The sequence below is a fragment of the Sceloporus undulatus genome, chromosome 4, assembly GCF_019175285.1.
Source record: "Sceloporus undulatus isolate JIND9_A2432 ecotype Alabama chromosome 4, SceUnd_v1.1, whole genome shotgun sequence".
Lineage (NCBI taxonomy): Eukaryota > Metazoa > Chordata > Lepidosauria > Squamata > Phrynosomatidae > Sceloporus > Sceloporus undulatus.
Window position 1 is genome coordinate 90463937 of NC_056525.1, and position 17989 is coordinate 90481925.

The window sequence follows — 17989 nt, forward strand, 5'->3', positions numbered from 1 at the left end:
TTAATTTGAAGTCTATAAATTGCAGAAACAGAATTGTTGCTTTCTCACATAAATGCTTTCATATCTCCCTTACTCACAGTCTCCTCATCTTTTTCTTTTTCTTTTTCTTCTTCTCCTCCCAGTATTTCCTTGCTCTTTAATGAGTAAATGATGGTGTACTTGTGTGGAAGGTAGAGATAACTGGTTTTATTAAAACTGAAAGAAAATTAGGTGGTTGTGAAACCATTCTGAATTACTAGGGCATACAATAATCTGACATAATAAACATGTGAATATCTTCCTTTGTATATTCCATGACTTACTTGTTGTGCTACCTTTTATGTATTCTCTCCAACTAAACCTATTACATGTAGGTATATATGGGTAATTATACTGAATCCTCTTAAATGTTTAATGAACACCTTCATGGAGTCTTGTTAGATCATTGAAGAAATAATTTTGCAGCTGCACCAGTGGCTATAGATATGAGAAAGGCAGCTACATTTGTCTATAAAACAGTCTATTTTATGATTTTAATGTCACACATGACCTAATTTTAATGTCCAAAGGAGTGTGCAACCTTTCTTTGTCCCATTCTTACATCCTGTGGTCCATAGTCTCTGGCACTTTTCTTTCACTTTGGCTCACATTGTAGCCATGAGTCCAGCTGTGAAGCAAGGATGAAAGGGACCTTGAATCATGACTTAATTTAGCTGTCGATACTTAGAAATGCCGATTCAACGTTAAACTTGCTCCAGTATTTAAATCCAGTCATCTTCAAACCAGCTTCAAGACTCAGATCAAAAAAGGATTCATAGATTTGATTTGTTGGAGTGCTATCTTTCAGTTCCATTTTTGAAAATCATCTATACTGAATGGCTTTAGCTCTGTTACTGTTCTGAAGCCATAAATTACAACTAGCTTATTTCATCTTTTGTTTTGAAATGGAAAGTGACATTTGTAGCTGACTGCTGTTTATTACAGTTTCCCCAATGTTCTTTATTTTGTAAAAAAATAATACTTAAAAATAATAATTTCCAAATGTTGCATTTCCAGCAAATTTTGGTAACTTTTTATTGGTTCTTAGTGATAGTACTTCCTTAATAATATGGTGCTGTGGGTAGAGCATTGCATTTGGACATGGAAAAGCATTGCCTTTGGAGACTACAGAACTCTCTTAAGAATATTTCTGGGTGTTCCCAACTCTTGTCCATATTGGTTGGGGGATTTTTCCAATTCTGTGAGAATCTCAGCACTTTTAGTGTCTGCAGCCTTCAGCCACATGGTTTTTGAAAGCATGAGGTGGGTTTTTATGTTACCTCAGAAATATGGAAGATGCAGACCCATGATTTTTCCAGTTCACTAGGGTGACATAGAAGGAAACCCACTGTGGGGCTCGATAGACTGCCCCAAAAGGGTGATCTGGAGCCGTCTGTTTTTGCTCCCGAGGGAGACCACAGCAGCCAAACTGTGCAGGCTCCCTCTGCACTAAAAAAGAGCTTGCTAAAAGCGGGTTTTTTTAAATGCTTGCAGGCACCACCATCAGTGTGCCATTAGAGCACTGTGGCACATCAATGATGCAAGCGCAGCGCCCAGATGTACAGACGCAGCGCCCTGCTTGCATCATCATGGCGGCCCCGTGAGGATGGAAGGCGCTATAATGGTGGCATCTGTATGGATTAGGGTTTGGGAACATGTGGTTGGTGCATGCTCCCGAACCCTTGAACCCTTCCCACCCGTCTGTCTTGGGCCTGTGACTCTTTCCTATGCCAGTATTATGTTTTAAGCCAGAATTTGGTGCTGGACTGGGAAAGTACTGAAACCTGAGTTGATCTTGTGTGGTTTTTAGATGTCCTATAGCAACTAGGAAAGAGATCTCATACCACAAAGGTAATATAAGAATCTACTCTAAAATGATCAGTTGTGTAAAAAGAAAGACAAAATTGTCCTAAATTGTCTGCCTTAAGGCCAGTTTAGTAGGAGAAACCCTGAAACACACAGAAAATTCAAATGTATGTCTGATCACTTGTCAGTAAGCCAGTCAAACTTCTTTTGTTTAACTTTCTAGTGAAGCCGTTTTCTCCCTCCAGTGTCAAAGCCGAAATCACAGGAGAAATGGGGCTGCTGAATGTTAGCTGGAATAACCCAGAACTTCCAAAGTATGATCTCTATTTTCAGATTCGGTATGCTGTTAATGGAACAGAAATTAACTGGAAGGTATAGTGAGACTTAATATAAATTATCCCATGTATTATAGCAATGCATGCAGTGGTGTTCTCCTGCCAGTTAAAAAATATGAGGGGATTCATGGAGTATTATTCAGTTAACTTAACTTAATTAGAATTTGAATTTGTTGTCTTGCTAAAGAGACTGTGCGATATGCCCCATGCAATTAAATAGCAAATAACCTGTTCAACATGTCAGTCTTTCAGTATGAAAACACTTCATTTGTTCCTAGTTTAGGCATTCTTTTTTTTAAAACAGATGCAGAAAATTTCTACTCCCTCCATTAGCTCTGCTGCTGTAGTTGTCCAGGACCTGTGTGCAGTCTATGTTGTTCAGGTGCGTTGCAGTGTAACTGATGGAGTCGGTTATTGGAGTGACTGGAGTAGATCTGCTTATACAATTGTCAAAGATATCAAAGGTCAGTGTATTATCTACATGGTTTCAGCTTTGTGGGCTTGTTTGATGGGTTTCTTTTACCAAATGTAAACAAACAGACTATTGTTTTGATTCTTAAAATGCAATCATTTCAGCTCCATTGAGAGGACCTGAATTCTGGAGAACTGTTAAAGAAGATCCAGTGAGGAACCAGAAAAATGTTACTCTGTTTTGGAAGGTAAAACAAATGGGACTGGGGGAAGACAAATGAAATACTAAAAATCTTTTTATATGTTATGATATGACTATGGCAAAACTTACTTAATCTTCATCCAGACATCTGCGAAATCAATTTGTCTTAGCAAAGACAGTAGAATACAAGTCCAATAACATCCAAACAATTATACCTTTATGTTTGGATGTTATTGGATTTGCTATTTGGCTAACACAGCTACCCCTAGATGTTCAGTGGAATACAAGTTTACAGAAGGATTCTGTGATGGATCAAGGAACGACACAACATTTAAAAATATTTCTTTCATAGCAGAGGTGATTCCACACCTCTGTAATGAAAGAAACAGAACAAGGAAAACCTCAGTAATACCTGATAACATTAGCCAAATCAATAGCTAGTGGGCATTTGTAGCTTCTGGTTAGCTGCTGGCAGGCTGTGGAACTCTCTGTGGGAGGCTATGCTAGCCCCTATACTGATGTCCTCCTCAGACTAGTCAGAATATTCTATTCAAACTAAATATGCTTTCAGCCAAGTCTTTTATTATAAAGTCACCCTGCCTAAGACATTAAACTTTTCTGGGGAGGAGGGGGAAGCATGGTCCAAACAAATATTGTCTTTTATTTATAATATTTTATTGTTTCCCCACAATTACTTGTATATGTTTTTCTTTCTTTTATTGTTAACTGCCTTTGAGTTGATCCTGACTCATGGTGACCCCATGGATGAGACATCTCAAAGATTCCCTATCCTCCACTGCTCTGCTTAGGTCTTGCAAATTCATGCTCATGAATCCATTAATCTAGTATGCAATCTTCCCCTCCTTCTACATCCCTCCACCTTTCCTAGCATTATTGTCTTTTCCAATGAGTCATGCCTTCTCATGATGTGGCCAAACAACAACCTCAGCTTTACCATCCTGGCTTCCAGGGTGATTTCAGGGTTGATCTGTTCAAGTACCCATTTGTTTGTCTTTTTAGCTCTCAATGGTAGCCTCATCACTTTTTTCCAGCACCACATTTCAAGTGAATTGCTTTTCTTCTTATCCACTCTCCTTGCTGTCCAGCTCTTCAATCCATACATGATATTAGGAAAAACTGTTGGGGATGATTATCATACCCGTTACTAACCCAAAGAGCCAATGTTATCAAAGATGACTCTGTGATCACATGGCCAGCATGACTGCATGGGATACTGTTACCTTCCCACCAAAGTGGTACCTATTTATCTACTTGCACTTTTACATGCTTTCAAACTGCTTGGTTGGCAGAAGCTGGGACTAGTGATGGGAGCTCACTCTGTCATGTGGCACCTGGGCCTCAAATTGCTGACCTGCCAATCTTGCAGTTGTCAGAGTCAGTGTTTTAACTGCTGAGCCACCATGTCTCCAAGTATGGGAACTCTTTTACTATTTCTATTTCATCATTATCTAGGTTGTATTTGTGTAGATCCTCTATAGTCATTATTTTTGTTTTCTTTATATTCAGCAGTACGCCTGCCTTTGCATTTTCTTCTTTGATCTTTCTTAATAGTTGTTCTGGGTCTGTGATATTTTTTGCTGGAATTCCTTGATGCACTGTATTAGCCATCATATGTTTGCAATGTGGTCCCTAGTGCCTCTTCCTTTTCTGAACCCTGCTTTCACCTCTGGGATTTCTCTCTCCATGTATGGTTGGATTCTGGGTTGCAGAATTTTGAGCATAATTTTGCTTGCATGGGAAACTAATGCTATGGTCCTATAGCTGCTGTAGTCTTTTGTGTCTTTTTTTCTTTCTTTCCGTGTGTGTGAATGAGGATTTATTGCCTGCTTCCAATCTATTGTCCACCTTTTTTCTTATCACCACCACCAACAATAAAATAAAATAAAATAAAAATTAAAGAGGCAAAAATGGACAATCCCACAGTATATTTTGACATGTAACATTAGGAACCATGTGGAAACCACTTAGGGTGTACCAATTTTTTTTTTTTTGGTGGGGGGAGGCTAAACTACATGCTGAATTGCTAAAGGAACTAGTAGCACCTTTGAGACTAATTGAGTGAAAGCATTTCTTTATTTCTATGATGTTATGTATTTAGCATAGTGATTGGTTTTAACCCTTTAGGCTTTAGCAATATGGAATAAGTAAACATAATATAAGAAACTAAAAATTCATCCAATTTCTTTGGCGTTTCAGAGATAACAAAATTTGACTTTTGGCAATATCATTTGTTTTTTAAAAAACAAACAAACCTCAGTTTAAATTCCAAACTTGCTTGCACAGCAGACTGTGTTAAAATTTATCTTAAGATTTATAGAAATCTATAAGGCAAGGCAAAATATTATGGCCTTACAATAGTTCCAGAAAATCAAATATAGTTTTAAAATCAAATATGGGCCTGGGACAGACGGGCCAAAAGCAGCATGCCACTGCCGATACTAGGGTTCACGTAGCATCCACACGCTCTGGAACCCTAGCACGTGATGGCGGTGGCATCATGGCGGCATCCTGTCCACATAGGCATCGCCATGATGGCATAAGCGATGCATACCGTACAGATGTCACTGGGCATCGCTTACATCACAAGTGCACCAATGGCACACTCATGATGTCCGCGCAGCATCAGAAAAAGAACTTGGTTTTTCTGGGTTCTTTTTGGGGCAGAGGGACACTGCGCAGTTTGGCTGCTGCGGTGTCCCTCTGGGGGAAAACTGAATGCCCCCAGCCCACCCTGACGGGGAGGTATGTACCAGGACATAGTTTATAATGTTTTTAAACATACAAATTTGTTACTGATACTCTAGTATTCATGTTTTTTTTTTAAAAAAAATCCTTGTCTGTGTAGCTAAAGCCCAATCCAAAATGAAATCCCTAATATATACTGACTTTTTTTTTTTTTTTGGCAGCCATTGATGAAGAATCTTTCCTTATGCAGTGTGCAAGATTATTTGGTAGAGCATACGACTTCAGATAATGTTACTTGGTCAGACTATGTTGAAAATGACACAACATATACATTTTCATGGGCTGAGGATGTACATACCATTAAGATTCTAGCCATCAACTCAATTGGAGCTTCTTCTGTGAATTTTATTTTAACTCTATCAAAACAAATGAACACAGGTAAGAGAAACTTTTGGGGTAGTTAAGTGCTCTAGGTTGTCACAAAAGGGTGTTATTTTATAATATAGGTCCAAAACACACTGCAGAAATAATCCAGTTCGAGGCTGCTTTAACTGCCCTGATTCATGGGAATTGTAGTTTATTGTTTCCCCAAAGCTCTCTGACAGAGAGAGCAAAATATCTCACAAAACTAGTTCCCTAGCACTGAATGAGGGCAGTTAAAGCGGTCTCAAACTGGATTATTTCTGCAGTGTGTTTTGAACCATAATCAGTCTTTAGATAAATAATATTTCAGTCATGAGGTATATTAGGTCTTTATTGCATAGCAGAAATTGATTTTCTGGTTTAGAAAACTATTCATTCAGTTAAATCCATTCATTTGGAAGCATTTCTGCTGATCTTGGTGGGGGTTACTTTCCTTAGATACATTGCTTAGGACTGTTTAGATATAATTTACATGTATTTTTATAGTGTTATATTGTTATATGTATTGTTATATTGTTGTGCTGTGCAATGACCTTTGGTGAAAAGCAATAAAGTTTTGATTTGGACTGTTGTCTAATATAGTTTAATGATATTGTAAAGGATGTAATGTCCATGCTGCTAAATAAAACAAATTTTCTTCTAGCTCTGTAATTCTGTAGCCTACCATATTATTTATTCTGTATAGAATCTGATGTGTTCTCTTCCAGCTTATAGGGAATCATGTATCTGATCATCAACATTTCCATGTGGTTCTTTGGTTTTGTTTTTACTATTTTGGCAGTAAACACTGTGGAATCTCTTAGTGCCTATCCTGTAAACAGCAGTTGTGTAATTGTGTCCTGGACACTTTCTTCTGTGGCTTATATTATTACATCTTTTGTAATTGAATGGACAAACCTAAATGGAGAAGAACAAATAAAATGGATAATAGTTCCTTCAGATGTTAGAAAGTACCATATTTTGGGTGAGTTTGTATTTGGCAGTGCACATTTATTGTTTTTTCTTCTGTTTTGATGTGTCACAACAGTATTGCACAATGGGGTTATATAAAAACGCACAGAGACCTCTAACAAATTTGAAATGACAAGCGCTGGAGTAAAAGGATGAGAAGGGCAAGTGCTTAGAAATAAAAGTATGGATACTCTTATTATTGTTGCTGCAAAACAGTGGAGACAGGCAGCACGATACTTTTAACCAAAAAAAACCTATTACTGGGATTCCAGGAGTCCCTTGTAGCTTTTCGGTTGTTGTGGAATACAGGTTGTCTTACCTCATGTTAAGTGGTAGATTCTGCATACCTTATACAGCAGTTCTGTACACACCTGGGGGTATGTACCATTCACTTCAGTGGGACTTACTTATGAGTAGGCATACATAATATTTCTATATTAATTATCATTTCTGGTTTTCTCTTTTTTGTTTGATGCACTAAGTAAGGAATTATCCTGAAAAACAGCAAAATCCCTTTATATTTTTCAGCTCAAAAAATAATGAAAAATATTACTGAAAAGAAGGGATATGGTGGGTCAATGGTTAAGATGCTGACTCTGATGATTGCAGGTCGGCAGTTTGAAGCCCAAGTGCCACGTGATGGAGTGAGCTCCCGTCATTAGTCCCAGCTTCTACCAACCTAGCAGTTCGAAAGCATGTAAAAGTGCAAGTAGAAAAATAGGTACTACTTTGGTGCAAAGGCAAGAGTGTTTTGTGCAGTCATGCTGGCTACATGATCACACAGTTGTCCTTCACAATCCTGGCTCTTCAGCTTAGTAATGAAGATAATAATAATAATTATTATTATTATTATTTATATTTTTCTGCCTCTCCCAGATGGATCAAGGCAAGATTACAGTCCGCTAATGAGCACCACCCCCTACAGTTGGACATGACTTGACAACCTTGGCTCATTCCCATTATGGTCTAAACCAGATCGTGATTTGAAATGATCCAGTTAAAACCACCATAGTTCCCACTTAATTCAAATTGCTGAAGCCATTTGAAAAGGGGGGCCATGATTTTGACCCATTTAACTCATGTCAAAAAGACACTGGTTAAATCAGGGTCTTTTGGGGCTGAATTGATTTATTTGAAAATAAATCCGCCTGGCTATGGGAGGGGGGAGGCAGCTGCAAGGGCCCCAACTATCTTCCCTGTCACCAGCCTCCCTGCCTCCCTTACCTCTCCTTACCTGAGCTACTGGCTTCTCCTCGGCCTTCCGCGGCCCTCCTTCGGTTTACTTGGGCTCCTTCTACTATGTGACCTTCTTCCCAAGCTTCCCTGCTCTGTGACTTTCTTCCTCTGTTTCCGGCTTATCCGTGGCTGTGGAAGCCAGTAAAGAGGTTGAAGGGAAGCCAGGGAAGCCCTGCAACCTCCCTGCAACCTCCTTACTGGCTTTCCCAGCCACTGGGAAGCCAGGAATGGAGGGAAAAGGTCACAGAGTGGGGAAGTTTGGGAATGTGGTCGCAGAATGGAAGGAGCCCGGGTAAGCTGAAGGAGGGCTGCGGAAGGCTGAGGAGAAGCCGGTGGTTCAGGTAAGGAGAGGCAAGGAAGGCAGGGAAGCCAGTGACAGGGGGAGATGGATGGGCTTTCCCACTACCGTTGCGCCCCTCCTCTTGTTCTGGCACAAAAGTAGTGGGAATCACATTTATTGCTGAACCCATTTCTGGATTCAGTCACAGAAACCAGTTCAGCAATAAGTGGGAATTAGGCCCTTGTCAAAAGGAAAGCCTTTACCTTTACTGAAAAGAAGGTATATAGTTAGGGTCTTTTATTTTTACTTTCTTGTATGTTCTTCCTAGATTCCTATAATGTTATATATGCAACACAAATGATCAGAGGAAATGGTGGAGGAAAGAGGAGAGAGTTGGGGAGAAGTGTGGGGCAGGGAGGAGAGGCCTTATATAGATGCATACGGCATGGCTTTTTAAAAAAAAAATCTTCGAGACAATTTATATTGAAAATATAAGCTTTAAAATGAATATTGTTCAATAGTCCCTGCCATTTGAAGGCTGGCATTAATAGAATCATAGAATCATAGAGTTGGAAGAGACCACTAGGGCCATCCAGTCCAACCCCCTGCATTGCAGGAAATCCAAATCAAAGCATCCCTGACAGATGGCCATCCAGCCTCTGTTTAAAGACCTCCAAGGAAGGAGACTCTATCACCCTCCGAGGGAGTGCATTCCACTGTCGAACAGCCCTTACTGTCAGGAAGTTCCTCCTAATGTTCAGGTGGAATCTCTTTTCCTGTAGCTTGCATCCATTGTTCTGGGTCCTGTTCTCTGGAGCAGCAGAAAACAAGCTTGCTCCCTCCTCAATATGACATCCTTTCAAATATTTAAACAGGGCTATCAGTTCCACCTTTCCAGTGTAGAAATCTATCTGTTCTTTCTTTTATATGAAATCAGAAACAGTCACAACCTTTTCTTTATTATATGACATAATTTTGATGATACAATGCGCCCGCGCCATACGCAGGCGCGCCATATGCAGACTTGAGCGTATGCGCTCAAGCCGCGGCGCGTCCCATTCAATTGAATGGGCGCTTGCGCCCCGCGCGCACCTGCGCTGGCGCGCACGAGCCCCATTGTTTCCAATGGGGCTTGAGCATAGGCGGAATTCGCCTTACGCGGAGGGATCCGGAACGGATCCCCCGCGTAAGGCGAGGACGCACTGTACTTTGATTTGATGATACTTTGGTCCCTGGGAGGGCATCCTGGAGGCCATAGGAATATTTTACTCCCACTTTCTGATTGTAGAGAGAGAGTTCTGTTCTTGGATAGGAGACAGGACATCTCAAGCCTTCTCTATGAGGTTATAGAGAGTTCTGGAGCCAGTGCTTTCTCTTTTACAGTATTGTCAACAGTATTTTGTAGCGATGAAGAGCACAAGGAGGCATGCCAAAGACTTGCTGGAAAACAGTGTAGATTTAGAACTGAAGAACTAAGCTGTCCTTGGAATTGGTGAACTCAGTTTCCATCCTATTGGCATCAGTGGGAATAAAGCAATTTAAGGGGGAAAATAAGAAAATGAAGGAAAATACAATTCTTTTTTCAACTGGCCAGACATTGGATAGGTTTGGCAAAGCTCTGATTAAACTGCTTTCAGATTTTGTTTCTCTCAAGTATGAAATCAGGTTTCCAAGCACATCTTTGGTATTCATATTAGATAATCTGTTTTAAGGGAAGACAGAGAAAAAAAATTAGGTTACTGAGTATCATTTTATATAGTCATTTATATGCTTTTATAAAATGTGTAGATGTGGCAGTTTTCCACTGATGCTAAGACTTACAGATAATAAAATGGATAGAAGAGCAAGAGTATGGAAATTAAAATTACATTATTTTGTTTCAGATAATTTCATTCTAATTGAGAAATACAGGTTTAGCTTGTATCCAATAACCTATGAAGGAGTGATGAAGCCTACAGTGATGGATGGATTCTCCAAAGGTGACTGAAGTTTAGTAGATTTTCCTGTTCAGACAGGAACTCTTGCTCTAACCTTTTAATGAGAAAAATATAGCTAACACATTGAAGATGGCTTTTGTAATTAGGTTAACAGCAAAGCATATGCAATTCATCACACTCTCTCCATATTCAATCTTGAGTGAGGAGTTATGAAAATCCAATAGTTATAATAACAGTTTTAATAATTATATAAAATCATTTCCATCATACTTGACTATTACATACTCTCTCTGTGTTCAGTAATACATGAATATGTTTATTAAACAAAGTTATAATGGAAGGTGGCATCTTTAGTTTCAGATATTCAGCAGTTATTAAGTTGTGACTGACAAAAAGAAAAAGAATGCCCTTCCTTAAATTTTGTGCAGACTTTAACACAGCAGTCCTGTATTCCATTTACATGTAGCGAAGACAGAATTTGTGGTTTGTAATACAATTATTACAAACCACAATAATACAACTATTAGAAACCTATTAATACAATTATTAGGGACAGTCTGCATTGTCCCAGTGGCAGTGCATGCACATGACCGTACTGCCATTAGGGACAACAAGACTTCACCTGAATTCTTGTTGTCCCTAATGGCAGTGCAGCTGCATGCATGTGCTGCCATGGGGGACAACAGGGACTGTCCCTAATAATTATATTATTAGGTTTCTAATAATTGTATTACAAACCTAATAATTGTATTACAAATTTATGAGACTCTATTAATCAAACTATTATTAGCCTAAATCCTGTTGCTAGTTTCAACTAGAGTAGACCCACTGAATCAATTAGGGACAGTCCCTGTTGTCCCCCATGGCGGTATGCACGGGTTGCTATTGGGAACAATGGGACTTGAGGTCCTGTAGATTTTGGTTTCTGCTGGGGGTCTGGAATGGATCCCATGTGGATGCCAAGGTCTCACTTTATACAGTTGTCCCCCAATATCCACTGGAGTTTGATTCCAAGAACCTCCCCCTCCCCCGATATCAAAATGCATGGATGCTCAAATCCCATTATATACAGTTGCATGGTAAAATCGCATCCCTTAGATAAAATGGTGGACAGCAAGTTTTGCTTTTTGGAATCCCACCCCCTAGAATATTTTTGAAACATGATTGATTAACTCTATGGATGCAGTATCTGTGGATACAGACTGCAGTTGTATTTTGATCGTGATGGTGGTAACTGTTATGAACTGTTCATTATTATTTTCAGGTGGAATTGAACATCAGAATGACATGAATGTCTATGTGATTCTACCATTAGTTATCTCATGCTCAGTTTTGTTGCTTGGAGCTCTGTTGATTTTGCACCAAAGGTAAAGCTTTTCTATATGCTTATGTATAGAGATTTAAAAAAAAATGTCAGTTATAATAAAAAACATATGTAAAATAACTTTCATATTGGAAATAAATTTAGCTGGAAATGAGTAATTGAGGAGTGGGCAATTTCCTGGGCTGGCAGTCTCTCTCACTTTCTAAGACTGTGTAGGAATGCATGTCTATAGGTGTGTCCATCATAGCATTTATTAGTTCAGATTTTCTTTGTTTCACAACTGGTGTAATGAGACATACATTTAGGACCAAAAAGGCCATAAATCTAAACTTAAATTATGGTTTTCTTATTCACTGTGGAAGAAAGCGGGTGGACTGTGTGACTTATTCTGTGAGATGACTGCAGTAAATGCTATCTTGGGTTAAAAGATCTTCCACCAGTTATAAGCTGTAAAAAAAAGTGTTTTCCCACCACATTCCAGCCATTATGGAGCAATGGATGCAAGCTGCAGGAAAAGAGATTCCACCTCAACATTAGGAGGAACTTCCTGACAGTAAGGGCTGTTTGTCAGTGGAACACACTCCCTCAGAGAGTGGTGGAGTCTCCCTCCTTGGAGGTCTTTAAGCAGAGGCTGGACGGCCATCTGTCAGGGATGCTTTGATTGAGAGTTCCTGCATGGCAGGGGGTTGGACTGGATGGCCCTTGTGGTCTCTTCCAACTCTATGATTCTATGATATTTCAACTAATAGTGTACCAGGCTCTTTGTCCAGATACATTTCTCGTTTTATAGTATATGATGTCTTAATGTCACAGAAGCACCACATTTTTATGTCATATTTCCCTGGTACATATAGCACATACTGCTGATAGGAGCATTTACATCTGAGCTCAGCCAGCTGTTCATCAGTGGTGAGATGTCTCTCAGCCCATATGTCCTGAAAGGCAGCGAGTTTATTAGTGCTTCCATACATTGCTCTTGTATTCCTCTTGCAGCTTCCCAATCTTGTTGCATGATTTGAAAGAATATATTGTTTTAATTGCAAAATATGTTTTCGGAGAGGCCTATTTATAAAGACTTTTACAGACTATATCCTTTATGCACCCTTTGTGCCAAATCAACACTGTATCTGAATATTTCAGAATGAAAAGGTTATTCTGGGATGATGTCCCAAATCCCAAGAATTGCTCCTGGGCACAAGGACTCAATTTCCAAAAGGTATGGACTCTTGTTTTATACATATTAATAATGTATGTGTGCATTTTTGTTTGAACGTCATTTTCATTGATCAGCAAGTCAGCACTCATGTAAGGAGCATCCCTTGATATCTATAAAGAACTGGAACTGTAGTATGGCCCTAAAACTTTGATGCAAACACTATTGAATGCTAGAGTAAATTGGGCTCTCTGGAAGCTGCAGCCAATTAAAATGCTTAGTTATACATCACCTACTAGAGTATCAATGGAGCCTGTAGGTTCATTTCCTTCCAGAATGTGCCAATCTAGGATCCATTGTTATAATATTTTGTCTCCAAAGCCCTTTTCACTTTGCTGGTGAAGGTAACCTCCCATGCTTCTGCATGGAACTTCCACTTCTGAATACAGTGAGGTACTCCACATACACAACATTCTTGGAGCTATGGACTCTGGAATATAGGAGCATAAGAAACTGAATTAAAGTTAGATGTTTTATCCAATACTAGTTCAATATTTTCTGCAGATCCTTCCAGGGTCTGTCACAGCTTTACCTGGAGAGAATGAAGATTGAACTCTGGATCTATTGAGTGCAGTATATATGCACTACCACTGTGCTGTGGTCTTTCCTATAGTGAATGAATATAATTCATTAGTCATACTTTCAATCATTTTAATAGACTCGGTTGGTTTCCTTTATGATTTTTTTAGTGGCAAAAGCTATAACTGTACCATTGTTGTTGTTGTTGTTGTTGTTTTACAATGATTACCATTAGAAGATTTGGCTTTGGAACCTCTAATATTAAAATTAAAATTCACGCATGTACACAAGCAGCACACTGTGATCAGGAAGGATGCTTACATTAAAAAAAAACATTCTTTTAGCTTTCATTCCCATTGAAATATTTATTTTCTCATCTTCATTGTTAATTTTATTTCATTTCATTTAAACAGAGAATGGACATTCTTTGAAGTCTAATCATGGTCACTGCCTGCTGAACCATTGTGACAGCTCCCAGGCTTCCTGTACAGAGTTGTTAGAAGAATTATCTATTTGAATTCAGAAGACAGAATTACTTACATATTATTTCTTTATCTGCTGACTTGGTTCCTACAGAATAGTGTTGGAAATAATTTTGTTCAGTAATGGCATACTGTTCTGAGAACAGCCAATATTTCAGCCCAGATCAAGGTTTGTTATGTGTAAAAATGAACACATGGGTATTGGAGCCAGAAGGACAGTGTGTACCATGCTGCATTTATTTCTCCCTAGACACTTAGTTTTAGCTGACATTTCCATCAGAGATGGACTGAGCAGACCACTGCAGTATGGGGCTAAAATAATGGGGGCAATGGAATAGATGAAAGAGAACCTTTTTTCCCATGTACATGTGATGTTTCCCATCCCAGGTTTACAATAATAGTTGTAGGAGTCTTAATGCAGCAATATCTAGAATGGTTTAATTCTGCCACATTTATCCAGTTTCCATTGGTTAAATATGTCGTACGTTCATTAGGGCTATGCACAGGGCTCCTGATTTGGTGATTCAGATTCAAAACCAATTCACATCAGATCCATTCAATCCCTGAATCTAAATTGAAATTCAGAAGGGCAGGTTGCCAGTTTCCCTTCACTGTCCTGCTTTGGGAAACCAAAATGAGTATAAATTTGTTTTTCATCATCTGTATAAATTGGGAGACCTGGTAGAACCTAAAGTAGGGATTAAATTTCAACAGGTAGCTACAGAACTTTCACTGCTTGGCTTCTGCAAATTTTGCCAATATTCAAGAAACACATTTTTAAAAGCTGTTGACTGCTCATTCTTAGTAATTCATGCTATATCTGAACTACTAGTCTCCCCTGGTATTGAGACACTTTCCTGCAATATCTAAAGGTTCCCCAACTTCGGCAACACAGAAGAGTAAAAGCAGTGAGCATTGGGCATGCACACAGCAATTTTTAGCAGAGGTAAGTAGGCAGAAGCGCAAACAGGTAGATGGTTTTAGATACTGATAACTTGGCAATTATTGAGCATAAATCAGTTAGGCCTTTGAAAGTTTAAGGATTACTTATGATAATGAAATGACAACTTACTTAAAGAGAAAGGGCTTCTGCTTTATTCTACCAGCAGTCTAATGGGTGAGATTCAACCATAGGATCATAAAATTGGAAGAGACCACAATCCCTTGCCATACAGGAACATACAATCAGTGGTACAGTATAAGAAAGTAAGTGATGTCAAAGATGCATTACAGGCAATACAACTGGTGAGACTCTCTGATCCCCTTCAGGTCACTTGTTGATATGGGCTGGTGTTCAAAACTTCCATATTATGGATCCATACTCCATTCCATCTCATCTCATCCATAGTTGCATGTGTAACTTCTTAGCAAGGAGTAAAAGACAGCTTCATTCACCTGGGGGTTCAGCACTCTTTACTACTGCCTTTTGAGTCTTGCCTCTGCTGCCTGGTTGCTGAAACTTCTCTATTTCTGCCTATTAAAAGACTATTTGCTGCTGTTTCTTAATGTGCTTGGGCAGGTTGTTAGTGCTGTAATAATCTGGCATTTTATCCCTTACATAAATTACGGTCAAGGAGATAGCAGTTCTGAGGTTCACTTCCACCTCAGAGTGGTGTCAGCCTTTTTTGCAATGACGTTGGTCCAAAACACACTGCAGAAATAGTTAAGTTTGAGACTGCTTTAACTGCCTTGGCTCAGTGCTAAGGAATCCTGGCAGTTGTTGTTTTTGTGGCACCAGAACTCTGATAGAGAAGGCTAAATGTCTAACAAAACTACAGTTCCCAGAATTCCCTAGCATTGAACCAGGGCAGTTAAAGCAGTCCCAAACTGGATTATTTCTGCAGTGTGTTTTGGAGGCCAGACTTCCCTCTCAGGACTCTCTCTGTCATGGTGGTATTGCTGATGCTGCGTCTTTCATTCCTCTGATCTTCAGATTAAAACTGAATCCTCTTGACAGTGGAAGTAGACTTTCCTCCATTACCACCAAAATTTCTGCCTCTTAAAAGTATTCCTGGGGGTGAAACTAAACCATTCTTCCTCCCTCTGTCCCTAGGGACACCACACGGTAAGCAATATGTAAGTTTTAACTAATAGAGAGGTCTAATGAAAATCAAATGTAGCAGTTTGCTTGGTTAAATAAATGGGAAATAAAATAATTCCTTTGCTTCAAAATATGAATTAAGTATGCAGTATAAGGGCTGTATATGTGCTTTTTGAATTAAATAATTGTGCTTGTTAGCAGAATGAAATTGCACACATGCTGATAGAAAGAAAATCTAGAGAGATTTATTTAAAAATAATCAAACTGAGAAAGCAAATCAGACCCCTGAAAACAACTAGGACAATTGGGATGGGGCAGGAGAAAATATTTCATTACCTAAAATGTATAGAGATTCATAAAAAGATTACAGTTTAACAAGTTAACAAGAAAGGTAATTAGAATTAAGACAGGCTATTAAAAAGCGTTGGGAAAATAAAAGAGAAAGACTCAGACCATACTCAGATGATAATTATAGCTGCCCAATCATCACCACAACCCTTTCTATGGTCTGCTGCTAAGTACTAAATCTAGCACACAAATGAAGAAGTAGCTGCGTATACAGATTCAATGGCCTTTCACAACCCCTCCTCATAAGCACAGTGAATGGAAAATGCTGGTGAGATTCTTGCCTCAGATTGCATGGTGAACAAAAACCAGCTGCGCTCCTTTGCCACTCCATCGCACATTAGGATTCTGCCCTGGACTCTGCTTCCTGTGCTAACTTTGCAATTTAAAAAAAGGAAAGAAAAAGGGACATGCAATTTTACCCTCAGATGAATTATAGCAAGAAATAGGGAAGATGAAAGTGATTCTTGAAATTATTATTTGTCAAAAAGAAAGAATTTTCATCATAATGGAATCCTCTGTTTAGTTTTAATGAGGAAACTACCTCTGAAATTGCAGCTCTTGAAATTTCCCTTTTGGTAGTTAGCAGAATAGTATTTAACAGATTAAAATGCCATACTGTAGCTACAGGATAATGGGCATCTGATCTCTCCAAGGCACCTGTGCTCTTCTCCAATTAAAGCAGAGGTAGGCAACTGCAGTGGAACTGAGGGCTACTTTTCAGGTCAGTCTGGTGGTCAAAGACTGCACTTCTTTTGTTTTTAATTAGCTGAAAAATAGTAAATTTATTATAAAATAAATTAGTTATATTCATTAAGTTTAATTCATTAGTTAATATTCTTAATTATTAAACAAGCAAAGGGATTTTGTAGCACCTTTGAGACTTACCAAGGGAAAGAAGGTGATAGCATTAGCTTTTGTATAATAAGTCTGTTTGGTCAGATCCATGGAGTTAACAGCCAAGAAACATAGCTATGAATGAGCATGTTGTATATATGATTAGCAATAGAAATGGTAACATAGTGGGTATGATGATGAGGTGACAAGATCAGTTTTAATGATGGTCATGGTGGGAAGCTGTTCTGGACAAAAAAAACCTACAAAGAAATATTGGAAAGAGAAACAGCAGAACTGGAATACACTTGTCCTTCCGTATTCGCTAGGATTAGCACAAACCCCGCATGACTGGAGAAACCGCAAATAACAAAAACATGTTTTTACCTGCGAGGACACCTCTCTAGGAATCTCTAGGTCCTCCAGTGCAACTCTGTGGTCAATGTCCAACAGACACTGACCATAGAACTACACTGGATGAGTTACAAATGCCTAGTAGAGTTTTCTGTATAGGAATCTCTAGGTTTTTCAGTGCAATTTTTAGTTAAAGTTGACCATAGAGTTGCACTGGAGGACCTAGAGATTCCTAGAGATAATATATTAATCAACTCCATGAATAATCAAATCTGCAAATATCAAAGCCACAAATATGAAAGGATGTCCTCAAACTCTAGTCTATTGATAGGGGGTTGAACAGAGACAATAGTTTCCTGGCGCACTACACATATTATAACACTAGTTAACACCCCAGCCTCATGAGGGCTCTGCTGGATAGTTTATCACATCTCATTTCAGGTTCTCAGCCAGCATCACATCACATTCCAAAAACTTCCTCCCCCATTCATATGGTTATTTACTCACCTTCACTTTAGGCAACATTACTTGCCACCTCATTACTGTACTCACAAGTTTTACATTTCTGTGGC

At 39.0% G+C, this 17989-nt stretch overlaps 1 protein-coding gene across 1 annotated transcript in view; it reads left to right on the forward strand.

Moving 5' to 3' along the window:
* Positions 1 to 13857, forward strand: part of LEPR (leptin receptor) — a 69254-nt gene extending 55397 nt beyond the window's left edge. The window contains exons 12-20 of the mRNA XM_042461176.1: positions 2048 to 2196; positions 2464 to 2623; positions 2736 to 2818; positions 5700 to 5916; positions 6683 to 6865; positions 10252 to 10347; positions 11570 to 11672; positions 12770 to 12845; positions 13775 to 13857. Coding sequence (XP_042317110.1) covers positions 2048 to 2196; positions 2464 to 2623; positions 2736 to 2818; positions 5700 to 5916; positions 6683 to 6865; positions 10252 to 10347; positions 11570 to 11672; positions 12770 to 12845; positions 13775 to 13792 — 1085 coding nt within the window. The 3' untranslated portion in view covers positions 13793 to 13857. The remainder of the gene's footprint in view (positions 1 to 2047; positions 2197 to 2463; positions 2624 to 2735; positions 2819 to 5699; positions 5917 to 6682; positions 6866 to 10251; positions 10348 to 11569; positions 11673 to 12769; positions 12846 to 13774) is intronic.
* Positions 13858 to 17989: the final 4132 nt, after the last annotated feature.